This window comes from Mya arenaria, chromosome 10 (assembly GCF_026914265.1).
Source record: "Mya arenaria isolate MELC-2E11 chromosome 10, ASM2691426v1".
In the NCBI taxonomy this organism is placed as follows: domain Eukaryota; kingdom Metazoa; phylum Mollusca; class Bivalvia; order Myida; family Myidae; genus Mya; species Mya arenaria.
Window position 1 is genome coordinate 52,098,236 of NC_069131.1, and position 14,457 is coordinate 52,112,692.

General features: G+C 36.8%; 1 protein-coding gene across 1 annotated transcript; it reads right to left on the reverse strand.

Moving 5' to 3' along the window:
• Positions 1 to 5,377: 5,377 nt before the first annotated feature.
• Positions 5,378 to 14,335, reverse strand: LOC128206615 (scavenger receptor class F member 2-like). Its single transcript, XM_052909197.1, has 6 exons — positions 13,603 to 14,335; positions 13,142 to 13,241; positions 10,058 to 10,107; positions 7,578 to 7,711; positions 6,758 to 6,877; positions 5,378 to 5,941 (listed from the first exon to the last, which is right to left on the reverse strand). The coding sequence occupies exons 1-6, from the start codon at positions 14,000 to 14,002 to the stop codon at positions 5,900 to 5,902; spliced, it is 846 nt and encodes a 281-aa protein (XP_052765157.1). The 5' UTR covers positions 14,003 to 14,335; the 3' UTR covers positions 5,378 to 5,899.
• Between the last annotated feature and the right edge of the window lie 122 nt (positions 14,336 to 14,457).

Consider the following 14,457-nt stretch of genomic DNA (forward strand, 5'->3'; position numbering starts at 1 on the left):
GAACATACATGTACACCACTTAGTTGCTACATTTTTTGCTTATATATGTTCATGTTTTTTCGTTAAGTTGCCTTACTCACGTGGGTCACGTGAACCGAAATGCTGACGTCACAATTGGTCACGGATGTGCGCGGAAACGATCATCCACGAGCTATTGCACTCGCTAAGATTCCACCATGAACAGAGCAGACCAGACCGGGACAATAACGTCATGATACACTACAATAATATCAAATCAGGTATTTTAGTTTTCGAAATTCGTTAAAGCTGCATTCTCTCAGATTTACCGTTTTGACATCTTATTTTTTACTTTTTGTCTTGGAATAAGCTATTTTTGCATACATATCTAATAACTAAACATTTCTTATTTTTAAAAAAACTATTTTACAAAATTGTAAATTATATCAGTGTGTTTTTTTCTCGAAATATATTAAAAACAAAAACAAATAACAATTAGAATACGGGGTAAGCCTTAAATACAGATATGGTTAAGGATTCAAACTTTATCTGCAGACGAAGGATACTTTAAGGGTTTCGTTCATGATTTGCGACTCTTTATGTCGTCATAAATAAAAAAAGTGCAGTTTACAAAATTATGAGTGAGTCCCTTTAAGGCTACCGTATTGGACGCGTGTAATCATCTTATCGAATTATATTATTTAAGACGGTAAAATATGTTCTCGTCTTAGATTGGTCGTGAAATCGGTCCCAGATTTAATCTTGGACTTGACTAACATATTGATCCTACACTTATGTATAACTTCAGTCGAAACTCGTTTTCTCGAACTCTGTTATCACAATGTTCTGGTTATGTCGAACTTTTCGAATGTGTTGGGTTTTGCTAGACATGTTTTGTAGTTCGGTTATATCGAATGTTCGTTAACTCGAAGTATTTCCCGAGGTCCGAACGACTTCGACATAGCGAGTTTTGACTGTATATGAATACATTATAGGAAATAGCTCATTCGGAAGCAGATTCTACATTCCAGTTCCTTAAGGACAGCAGTCTAGGTTTAATTGAAGCTGTACATGGGCAATATTGGTAGTAGCTACAACGCCCCATATCAGCACAATTTAATTAAATTACAGTCGAGTCCCGTTCGCTCGAACTCCCAGGGACGGCGGAAATACATCGAGCCTCGGAAAATTGAAGCCAAACGGTAACGTTTACCTTCAGTATAAAGAAATCGGCCCTTAACATCCAGTTCTAGCCAACGAGAAATTCGAGCCAAGCAAATTCGAGCCAATAGGTTTCGACTGTATTTTATTAACACTTTCATTCCCAAAGGAAATAAGATGAGTATTATCCTGTCTATGCAGCGGACGTTTGCACGTTCCAATCTGGTTTCTGTGACTGGCACAATTCGCAATCTGACACCATGGACTGGACCCGTAACAAAGGCACCACACCAAGCACACACACCGGGCCTAATGCTGGCCATAGTGGAAGTACCTCACGTGCGTATTTGTTTTTCCCTCATTCGCATTCGGAGCTCTTCGGCCGACTTGTGTTCGATTAAATGGCCGAGGAGTTCCGAATGTTTTCATTCGTACTCCTACCTATAGACTTCAAACTTTATTTTATAAAGATTGTGAAGAAAGTTATATTAAAGATGCACTCTTACTCCAAAATATCAGTACCAGAATTAATACAGTTGTTTTAACTTACCGAAAGTGATGAATACATATCGAAAACAATGGTTTTTGTGAAGGATACCGTGCAGAAAAGAAGTATTTCTATGTTATAAGGCGATAGTTGTTTACATTTGTAAACCAATTTTACTCGAACTTAATAAATATTATACTTTCGCTCGGTGATTGCTCGGCAGTGCAACCATATAGCGAGTGTACATACATTTATTTATTTAAAGATTCTGCTTCGTAACCCAAATTACTACATCTACCTGGAAGCGTCTGGCCACACACACAAAGCCGCTTACCTTGACTCCAAGACCTACCCAGGGGGCGACTACTGCGTCAAGTTCTACTAACACATGTACGGCGCCAACATTGAGACACTGCGACTGTACGCCGTCGCTGGAGGGAGCAAGCACACTCTGAGGTCTTTCACAGGTGACCACACTTATAATCGTATTTGCATATGCGAGTAAATAATATAGCAATTCTATTTATTATATGATTTTTGTTGATTTATAGAGATTCATCAGTGAAATAAAAATAATATTTCACTGTTTCAAACAGTAAAATAACATTTTGATATTTTTCACTGTTTTGAAATTTTAGTCGGCTCTCAATTCAATATCCAACACCAGCGCGCACACGGCTGGGACACAAATTATACGACGAGATGACGTTACGTTCGCATTCAATTTGGCGCGCACAAACAACCACTTTTCCTCTATATATTGTGTAATTGAGCCTCCATGGCTAAACTATTTTTCAAGCAGCCAATTCTTTGGCCAGTATTCAATATGAATTGTATCCTTATTCTAAGACATACTTCAGTGGTTCCCTTCAATCTATTGGTCAGTTAAATATACTGGCCAATCAAAATTCTTGGATTCAAATCTTAAATATAAGTTCAATCTAAGGTGTTTATTAAATACAGCCCTTGAATGTCATATTATAAGAGCGAATGACGTGCACATTAATAGTAAACTGCCTAGTCAATCAATCGTCAACAAAGTTAATCTGTGTGTTAAACGTGTCGGATACATATTTCATATGTGGCGACTCATTAGCTTCACGTGGAGCTTTCTCCTCTTATATGGTGTTAGGGGTCGTGAAGCACTAAAATTCAGTGATATCTTGCACGTGAAATGGTCAATTGACTATAGAATATATTGGAATATTATTTAGTGGTTTGTCACCTACATCCATGGTTGTTTTAATGGAAAGTGGCTGAGATGATCCGATTGTAACTGCATAGGTTGTAGCTTATAAAAAGTTTATGAACATGTAAATGTAATAATAGTACGAGGAATACCAGCCAGTAATATATCTAAGTGTCTACCGCTGTATTAGCTAGAATATATTACGGATCTATTTGAATTGGTAAAGTAGATGTATGACATCTAAATTCGATCGCGTAAAAGACCAAGCCGTACTCCAATTTCTCCGACATGTCTGTTTTTAAATAACTTTGAATTACGTAATATACAACCATATTTGATGAAAATTTACATATTTGTTCAGGTCGTTTTAAATTTGTGAGAAACGAATTGCATGAATAGTTTTGAAGTTATAGGAAAAGTAAAAGTCAGTTCTGATAACCAATCGTTAATGTGTTTACATGTATATTGATAAAATGTACTTCTTTTGATTGAAATGTCACATAAATTCGTGACCAGAAATTTAAGGGTCAAATTCCCTTTTTATTGATATGTCCCCCCGCCCTTCACTTCGACAAACCTTTTCACCAAACGGCCGCCTGACGGAGCACTGTCAAAACATTATTTTGGAAACAGGATGTCGAAGTGTTTGATGAAACTAACCACCTAATCAAACTCCGGTAATGAAACAAAAACGAGGCTCTTCCATTGTTTCCGATATTTCTATATCCTTTTTAGTAAAATTGTATTAATTGTGGTACATCATATTTGGGACTAAGTGTGCATCTTTAAAGCACTCGCCAAATTAGTCCAAAATCGAAACAAAGTACGTTTTCTTGCTGGGCCTGATACTCACTAAAATGAAATAGGCGGAGAACATTACAATAAAAAACATACAATTTAAACATATTAGCTTTAATGCTCAAATTTTAAAATATTTTGCGGGAAATTATCGACCCTACTCATACCAGGTGCTTTAAATTCAACATATCCTTAAAATTCAGTTTACATGTGTATGTTTATATAATTATGCCTTTACCGAGAAAGCTTTGATCGAATATAACATCATTTTTTTTCCATAAATACGTAAAGACATGGAAAAAATTGAGGATAAACTTCCTTTCTAAATTTTAGAAATTGTCATAACAATTCATTTCCTTACATTGTTACATCTCATAGTGATTTCTCAGTATCTCTAAGTGTTTTAACTATCGGTAGAATACAGTGTTTCAAATTACACATCTGGTTGTACTCTGGTAGCTAATTTTCTATAAAACATGTGTAGACAGGTCAACTTCACCCCAGCAGTCCGTTTTGTTTTGTCATTTGTGCTGTAATTGTCATTTGTTTGGTGTATTCTCCATGCATGTGCAATGTTCTGTATGACGTGATGTCTTAAACAGGTTCTATATATATTTAATTTATAATTGCAATGGTCGATATTTTTTATCTTCACCGCACCAGAACAACATTCTATTTTCCTCTAACCATTCATTACCTGAACGTCAAACTGCAAAGTTTGGCGGTACTTTCAATTTCAGTAACACTCAGTGTATCATATAACTGTTTTAAATATTAAGTATATAATATCGTCTCATAGTGTTTAGAATTCCATCTTAAAGATGTACTCTTAACTCCCGAATAAGATTTACCACAATTAATAATATTGTTTTAATATTCCAAAAACGATGAATAAATGTCGAAAACAATTGTTCTTATGAAGGATACCGAGTTGAATTTGAAAGAAATGAGCATAAAAAATGGTATTTCTACCTTTTAAAACTATCGAAGGCCACAGTAAATATTTTAGCAGTCACCAGTTGTTTAGTATATTTGCGCTTTATGCTATTAAATACATGGTTACAATATTGTTATCAGTAACTTGTATTTTCCATAAATATATTATTTAGTAAGTAGTTGAAGGATTATCACTCAAAATTGATATTTTGTTATACATGTGTATGTATTGATTCTGAATAAGAGTGTCACTTTAAACTACACGTTCACCTACCACACCAAATGGGTCACCATTTTGGGTTAACTCGTTGAAATCATTCGAAAATCGGTCATACATAACGTCCGTTTTCCAGCTTGGTCACTCGCTAGTATCAAAAAGGCAAAGTAACACCTATTATCTGTCTTAGGGGAAACGATCGACTACCATTCCATATAGGTAACCAGCTGGGGAAAACTCATTTTCTCATTCAAAGCACTCGAAAAGTAGGCCCCAAAATGGTCACAAATGCCGTAAATTGGCATAGAATTGGACCATTAACGACACGAAAAACGCTTTCCGGCATGATCTTGTACTCACTTTAGTTAAGTATGCGCTAAACCACCAGTGAGTGTTGTAGGAGACACGCTAACCTACCACTCTCATCATTCTGGGAAAACTCGTTTACGCGTAAACTCGTTCTGGTACTCACTAGAGTAAAGAAGGCGTAGTTCTACCTAGATGGTGTTGTATGGGACACGGCCACCTACCATTCGATTCAGCTTATAGTACGTTGGTGTGATTGACGTTTTAAAGACTTTGTTTATGTCCTTGCTGCCATATCAGAACTCGACCTTTATAATGTTTTCTATATTTATTGTATATATGTGTTATGACATTTCAATAAATGCCCACTTACAAACATACTTGGACTAGTAAGCATTAAACCTGCAAGAGAAGTGACAGTATTCTTTGCGCCTTGTAGTACACATTAAAAAGGATTTATTTATTACAGTTATTCTTTGCACATAATTCCACATAGTACATCTGACTTTTGAATAAAAAACAAGCAAGAAACGACGGATGCTATGTTGAACCCAAATGTGTAACTGTATACACATACCTGCTATCGACAAAAAAACTTGTTTATGCCACCAAACCTTATAAATGTTCACCAACAATAGATATAGAAGTATGATTTTCAGGTTAGATTCTTCAATTAAGGGCATTGTGGATTGGGAGAAAAGTTGTAGACTTGTGGGATTTCGTCAAGGAAAACACACCCAAACACCAACCCAATAAAAAATCAAAAAGAAAATCACGAAACCATATAACATAACAGTAGACATCTTCCTTCGTAAACCTTGCTCAAAGTTGTGTTCGTCTATTTTGTCTATATGTGTACACTCTGGTAAACATTGTCTGTTTTCTCAATCTGAAATAAAATAATCAATTCCATTATTCAAAAGATAAGAGTTCTATACGGTATATACGTACACTCCGAAAAATCCACAATTAAACGTAAAACGTATTCATGAAGCCACTCAATTATATATATATTTAGTGTTCATAAAATAAGTCTTCGTATTACTCCCTTTTATCCAACTGTACTATAAGTTGCCTAGTGCGCAAGACTTCGCGGTTATTCGGCTTGCGCAGAGGTTTGTGCACTACCTTTTCACCTAGGCGACCCGGGTTCGATTCCCGGCCTGAGCGCGTTTGGTTTGATTTGTGGTCACCATGCCGGACAAGTGAGTTCCCTCCGGGAACTCCGGTTTCCCAAACAAAAAAATACCACACTCTCGCGTAAAATCGTGCCAACGAAAGTGATTAATATAATGTTGCAATAACTTGTTCACAATCGTTGTGAAATAATTAAGTTTAAACTAAACACGGTTATGTTGATCTGACGAACCTCTGTAGTATATAGTTTACATGAAACATAATAGTAATGCTGCCCTGGCCATATATGCTGTTATACTTTGCCTCTGAATGAAACCCACCTTGTATACGAATGCTTCGAAGTCATGCATTTTTGTTCACTGAACAACGCTTACATCGTATGACATAACACAACTCAATTTACACAGTTATACTGTACTTCTTTGACACTGACTGACCATCATCTTGTAAACGTCATACTTCGATGTTATGAATGTCTTTGCTGGTATGCAGTCGAATGCAATAAGTTTGGTGTGCATCGTTTTGCAATTGTGGTACAAATAACATGACTTAACGGAACTAAACCTACGCTGTTATGTCCTTCTAGGCTATAATACTTTGTCTCTGGCTGGCGTCCACTTTCGGTGCGCAAGGTTGCATAGTTATGTTGGTCTGTTCCCTTTACGAGTGTCACGTAGTGTAACGCGCCCTTTAATAATAAAATTGTTGAGCTTAAAGATTAAGCATTTTTGCTTGGTTACACTGGTTTATTGTAAGGCGTGTATGCTGAAAAGTGTGTTTAAACGGCGTTACATTGGTTACGTCAAAGTTCTTACTAAAGAATTCGAGTTTTCAGGTCGACATTGCATGTAACCCATCTAACCGTAATGTTAGAAAGGTTACACAATTCGAAGCTCACATTTGATGGGCCGATTTCTGGCGCCAACTGTTTCTTACACGATTACAAGTTTGGCTTTTCCATTTAGTCGATTTAACCCCGATATGACTATATTAGGCCAAATCTGTGTACAGTTAGTTTTAATTTGTTAAAATGAAATTGTCACTTAAAGCTGCACTATCACAGACTGAACGTTTTGACATTTTTTATATTATTTTGTTTGTCTTGAAACGAGACAATTTATGCGAGTTCAAAAATTGATGTGTTATGCATTTTTCATAAACCGTTAGTAACCCCTTTAGCGATTAAACATTAATTTTCGAACGGAAATATGAAAATCTGCGATCTAATCTTATGTCATCAGTCTTTTAACACTGTGTTGCAGATGTTTACGCAAAAATTTGCTCATTCAAAGACAAACAAAAGTTGTTACAATGATTAATCTGTGACAGTGCAGCTATAAAGGTTCATTGATCAAAACCCGTCTTTCCCCATTAAACCATCAACTTACATTATCTTTGTCTTCTATGCTGTTGTAACTTGCCTCTGGCTGACACCCGGTTTCTGCACATAAGTCTTCGTAGTTATGTGGTTCCATCACATTCCCAAGAACAATGTTGTTTGGAGCCCCCTCTGTTTTGGACCCTGTGTTATTGTTATAAGAACAATTGATATATTAAAGATGTTCCAAATAACGGACTTAATATGCATCTAGTAAAACATATGAATAATTGCAACTTCTGTGTACCAAAACGCTGTTCCATCTCTTAAAGCTGACTCTCACAGATTAACCGTTTTGACACCTTTTTTAGTTTTTGTCTTGAAATGAGCAAATTTTTGCGTTAATATCTGCAAACCAGTTTTATAATACTGCTGACAAAATATAAGACCGCAGAATTTCATATTGCAGTTCTAAAATAATGTTTAATGGCAAAAAGCGTTACTAACGGTTTAAGAAAAAAATGCATAAAACATCAATTTTAAAACTTATATATGAAAATCTGAGATCTGATTTGTTAGTCAGCAGCTTAAATCACTGGTTTCTATGCATTTTCGAATACATTGGCTCGTTCCAAGACAAAACAAGAAGGGCCATAATGGCCCTAAATAGCTGACCTGAGTAAAAGTGTTTAACCTTTGTAATCAATATAGCTTGATATTTTTTCTCAAAGAATATTGAAAAACATACTGATCAAACATGCTGCCTGGATAATCACTGACAACGGACTTGTCACAGTTGCCTGCACACTGACAGGACTTGTCACAGTTTCCTGCACACTGACAGGATTTTTTTCAGTTGCCTGCACACTAACAGGACTTGATGATTGACTGCACACTGACAGAATTTGATTCTCATTACTGCACACTGACAGGATTTTGTTCAGTTGCCTGCACACTGACAGGACTTGGTGATTGACTGCACACTGACAGGATTTTGTTCAGTTGCATGCACACTGAGAGGACTTGATATGTGACTGCACACTGACAGCACTTGATACAGATACCTGCACATTGACAGGACTTTTTTCAGTTGCTTGCACACTGACAAGACTTAGTTCAATTGCCTGCACACACACAGGACTTCGTTCAATTGCCTGCACACTGACAAAACTATGTCAAATTGCTGGCACACTGAGAGAACTTTTAGTATAGATACACAAACAACAAACAGTGCACCATCCAATAAAATCAATAAACTGCATTAAGCTCTACAAATAAAATATCAGCACACATTCAGCACCTTCCACTAATATCATTGCTTCTTCCATCTAGGTAAACGTCACCTTCCATCACATGTTCAAAATCAAAATTTTCTTAAAAGACATCAAGCCTTATCACTATCCACACAGAAGATAAGATTATAGCTTAGAATAGCTTACATGAAGTTCAATGGAAAACATTTTTAAATTTATCATTAAGTAAAAATGAGAAATTTCTTCTACAGAATTAAGTGTATAATCATTATTTTAATCTATGAACCTAAAACAAGAACAATACTTACCTTTAAGTGACTATGTTGAAGACTTAATGAGATTTAAAATATATTCCCTTGTTACTAAAAATAGAAAGTAGTGGAATCTCCAACAAAGAGGGAGACAATATAGCAAGACTTGCTGCCCTAGCTTCAAGAGTAAACTTTAAATAACTATCAGATTTTAACATAATGGCCATTTTGTTGATGTTGATCAATCATGACCTTTGGTGTATTTTTGTAGAGGGTCACCCAATGAAGCTATCTGTAAAGTTTAATTGAATTTGAACAGGTAGTTTTAGAGAAGATGTTTTTTCAAAGCAAAATAGGAAGTTGGCCATTTTGTTGTTGCTGCTGTATTTGTCTTTGTCGATCAATCGTGACACCTTGTTGTTTTGTAGAGGGTCACCAAAGGATGTTTCCTGTAAAGTTTCATTGAATTTGGAGTGGTAGTTTCAGAGAAGATGTTTTTTATAGCAAAACAGGAAGTCTGCCATTTTGTTGATGTTGTTGTTGTTGATCAATCGTGACCTCTTGTTGTATTTTTGAAGATGGTCACCCAAGGAAGCTTCCTGGAAGTTTCATTGAATTTGGCTAAGTAGTTTCAGACGAGTTTTTTAAGCATTTGTTGACGGACGGACTGACTGATTGACGGACGGACGGATAGACGAACTGAAGGACTGACGGACGGACGCCTGACAAAGACCGATCACAATAGCTCACATTGAGCACTTCGTGCTCTGGTGAACTAAAAAGATGTTAAAACGTTCAATCTGTGAGAGTGCAGCTTTATGTTGATAACTTGAATAAAACAAATGACCAACAACTGTTAAACGGTTTATTTTTATTCATTTAAAATAAAATAAACGTACACAACATGAATAAAACCCCTAAAAAGGTGAATAATAAAAATTCGAAATAGGGATTTTTTAATTCAGTTTTTATATAAAAGAATATAACTCGTATAGTAATTGAAATAAAACACGACACTTAAAAAAGACTTTAGAATACGAACTTACCTTCATTTTCTGAATTTCTTTGTTCGCTACCACTTTTTGCATTTCGTCGCCTAAATAAAAATATAATAATCATAATTATAAACAGTTACCTTCAAAAGATTTAATGTTCAAAATTAATGTTTACTTTAAAACTTCCTAATGTTGTGACACAATTCATCAATAAGCTTTTATCACATGAGTTGGTTTTAAACTTCCTGAAATGCGAACAACAATCAAATTTGAAGGTTATTGGTAAAATCGGTAAATTCCCCAAAAAAGTTGTTAAGCGTAGGAAAGGTACAGAAAGATAATGTTTTATTTTCATTAAATTTCTGATTACAAATCATACCATTTGAACGTAATTACTTTTTTTAAAGGCCTTGTTTAATGGATGTTTGGCATGACGATCCCTTGTTGTGCATCTCCTGCTAATTGCACTATTGTCACAGTAGGGGCCAATTTCCTGACTCAGGGCCATTTAGGGTCCATTTCTATAATAAAACCTCCTAAACTGCAAAGCAGGATACTCAGAGATATCGGAGATCTAATAAGACGACACCAGGCAATTAGATTAAGATCAATGCACAGAGGTTGAGTACTTTCCACCGATTTTTTTTTTTTTTTTGGGGGGGGGGGCGCTGAAAGAAGGCTTAAACTCGGCCTCTACGAAATATATATTGAAGCCTTCCCTCTCAACGTGCTAACCTTGTATGGACAACAATAGCGTGAACGGTAACACATGCTGTTATAAGACTTTCCTCTCAACGTGCTTACCTTGTATGGACAACAATAGCGTGAACGGTAACACATGCTGTTATAAGACTTTCCTCTCAATGTGCTAACCTTGTATGGACAACAATAGCGTGAACGGTAACACATGCTGTTATAAGACTTTCCTCTCAATGTGCTTACCTTGTATGGACAACAATAGCGTGAACGGCAACACATGCTGTTATAAGACTTTCCTCTCAATGTGCTTACCATGTATGGACAACAATAGCGAGAACGGCAACACATGCTGTTATAAGACTTTCCTCTCAATGTGCTTACCTTGTATGGACAACAATAGCGAGAACGGCAACACATGCTGTTATATGACTTTCCTCTCAATGTGCTTACCTTGTATGGACAACAATAGCGAGAACGGCAACACATGCTGTTATAAGACTTTCCTCTCAATGTGCTTACCTTGTATGGACAACAATAGCGAGAACGGCAACACATGCTGTTATATGACTTCCCTCTCAATGTGCTAACCTTGTATGGACAGCAATAGCGAGAACGGCAACACATGCTGTAATATGATTGCCCTCTCAATGTGCTTACCTTGTTTGGACAACAGCGAGAACGGCAACAAATGCTGTTATATGACTTCCCTTTTAATGTGCTTACATTGTATGGACAACAATAGCGAGAACGGCAACACATGCTGTTATATGACTTCCCTCTCAATGTGCTTACCTTGTATGGACAACAATAGCTAGGATGGCAACACATGCTGTTATATGACTTCCCTCTCAATGTCCTTACCTTGTATGGACAACAATAGCGAGGATGGCAACAAATGCTGTAATATGACTTCCTTCTAAATGTGATTGCTTTGTATTGGCAACAATAGCGAGAACGGCAACAAATGCTGTTATATGACTTCCCTTTTAATGTGCTTACATTGTATGGACAACAATAGCGTGAACGGTAACAAATGCTGTTATATGACTTCCCTTTTAATGTGCTTACATTGTATGGACAACAATAGCGAGAACAGCAACACATGCTGTTATATGACTTCCCTCTCAATGTGCTTACCTTGTATTGGCAACAATAGCGAGAACGGCAACAAATGCTGTTATATGACTTCCCTCTCAATGTGCTTACCTTGTATAGGCAACAATAGCGTGAACGGCAACAAATGCTGTTATATGACTTCCCTTTTAATGTGCTTACATTGTTCGGACAACAATAGCGAGAACGGCAACAAATGCTGTTATATGACTTCCCTCTCAATGTGCTTACCTTGTATTGGCAACAATAGCGAGAACGGCAACAAATGCTGTAATATGGCTTCCTTCTAAATGTGCTTGCCTTGTATTGGCAACAATAGCGAGAACGGCAACAAATGCTGTTATATGACTTCCCTTTTAATGTGCTTACATTGTATGGACAACAATAGCGTGAACGGTAACAAATGCTGTTATATGACTTCCCTCTCAATGTGCTTACCTTGTATGGACAACAATAGCAAGAACGGGAACATATGTTGTAATATGACTTCCCTGTCAATTTGCTTACCTTGTATGTAAAACAATAACGAGAACGGCAACAAATGATATAATAAGATTTCTCTTTCAATTTGCTTTCCTTATATTGACAGCAAAAGCGAGAACGTCAACATATGTTGGTATAAAACTTCCCTCTCAAAGTGCTTACTTTATATTGACAACAAAAGCGAGAACGGCAACACATGCTGTTATAAGACTTCCCTCTCAAAGTGCTTACCTTATATTGACAACAAAAGCAAAAACGGCAACATATGTTGGAATAAGACTTCCCTCTAAATATGCTTACCTTGTATGGACAACAATAGCTAGAACGGCAACACATGCTGTTATGTAGCTTCCCTCTCAAGATGCTTACCTTGTATGGACAAGAATAGCTTGAACGGCAATAAATTCTGTTATAAGACTTCCCTCTCAATGTGCTTACCTTGTTTGGACAACAGCGAGAACGGTAACAAATGCTGTTATAAGACTTCCCTCTCAATATGCTTACCTTACATGGACAACAATAGCGAGAACGGCAACACATGCTGTTATGTAGCTTCCCTCTCAAAGTGCTTACCTTGTATGGACAAGAATAGCTTGAACGGCAATACATTCTGTTATATGACTTCCCTCTCAATGTGCTTACCTTGTTTGGACAACAGCGGGAACGGTAACAAATGCTTTTATAAGACTTCCCTCTCAATGTGCTTACCTAGTATGGAAAATAAAAGCGAGAACGGCAACAAATGCTATTTTAAGACCTCACTTTCAATGTGCTTACCTTGTATAGACAACGAGAACGGCAACACATGCTATAATATGACTTCCCTCCAAATGTGCTTACCTTGTATGAATAACAACAGCGAGAATTACCACAAATGTTATTATAAAAATCGCACCCACAATTGCACCAGCAATGGCTCCTTTACCATTAGGCAAATTGACTGAAACATTTTTGGAATTATTTTAAAGGATGTAGCCTTAAGAGGTATATCGCTTAGCAGATACACAGATACGCGTTTTAAAAGGCAAACGTTTGAATAAAGGTAAGTCCTTGCATAAGATTTAGAAAATATATGACAAAAAATTGAATGATTTTTAATTCAGTAGGATTTAATGACGAAAACATGCTACTGCTATTTAAGAAGATTCAGATTCAGGATTGGCACAATTATATCATAGCATTAACGATGTAGGTATAAACCCGAGATGTCATAAAACAACTCCCATATCTTGTTTGGAGTTAATATCTACAATCACTGGTTTAATGGGCTGTTATGATTAAGCAGAAAATGAAAAAACAACCTTCTTTATGACTAGAATGACGACTTGTGTCTACAGTGCATCGCGAATGATTTGTATCCCTTCTGTAGCCATCAGCGCAACCCCTCAAGCAGTGCTTTGTATCAAAATCACACAGATGCTCTCTGCAGTAGTCACAATGACTTGCTTCGCATTTCCCGGAAATGAGCTTGTAGCCATCAACACATTGAAGACAATGACCTGTTATTCTTTCACATTCTCCATTTAAGCATTGTGGAGAACATGTGTCATTGCAAGCAATGCCATAAAAGCCGTTTCTGCAATCTACACACGTGCCGTTAACTGAACACGTCTTGTGCTTGCAAAGACTAGGGCAATGAGTTGAACAGGTTGAACCAAAGTATTGATTGCTCTTGCAGCTAATACACGAGCTGCCATTCATGCAAGATCTACACTCTGGTTGGCATTTATGATTACACCCTGTCTCAAGCGTTCCCTCGTAGTAACCATTTGAACAAGATGTACAAGATCTACTTGATTTGCAAGCTTGGCATCTGAAAATGCATTTGCTTCTACATGATTTGCCATAGAAACCGTCTTTACATGTATCACATGTCCCGTCTGGTGAGCACGTGATACAATTCTTGCTAGCACAAGCGTGTTCACATGTTGGGCCACCGTATCCGTCCGCGCATCCCCCCGAGCAATAATTTTGGATGCGAAAGCTGTCATTGTAGGAGCAATTTGATCCAGGTTTACAGCATTCACATGGAGCGCAATCTGTCCAGAAAGAAAGAGTTTGTTATTGTGTCATCACCATTCCTTAAATGGATACATACAGTTAGTAACATATTTACGTAGGTAATACTATAATGTCATTAATAAGGTGATTTCATA

Coding starts and splice junctions, on each gene's coding strand:
- LOC128206615 (XM_052909197.1), bottom strand. CDS start 14,002: ATGAATGGCAGCTCGTGTATTAGCTGCAAGAGCAATCAATACTTTGGT. Junction 10,108..13,141: donor GCTGTTGTTATTCATACAAG/GTAAGCACATTT, acceptor ATTTTTATTTAG/GCGACGAAATGCAAAAAGTG. Junction 7,712..10,057: donor AAGAAATTCAGAAAATGAAG/GTAAGTTCGTAT, acceptor ACAATAACACAG/GGTCCAAAACAGAGGGGGCT.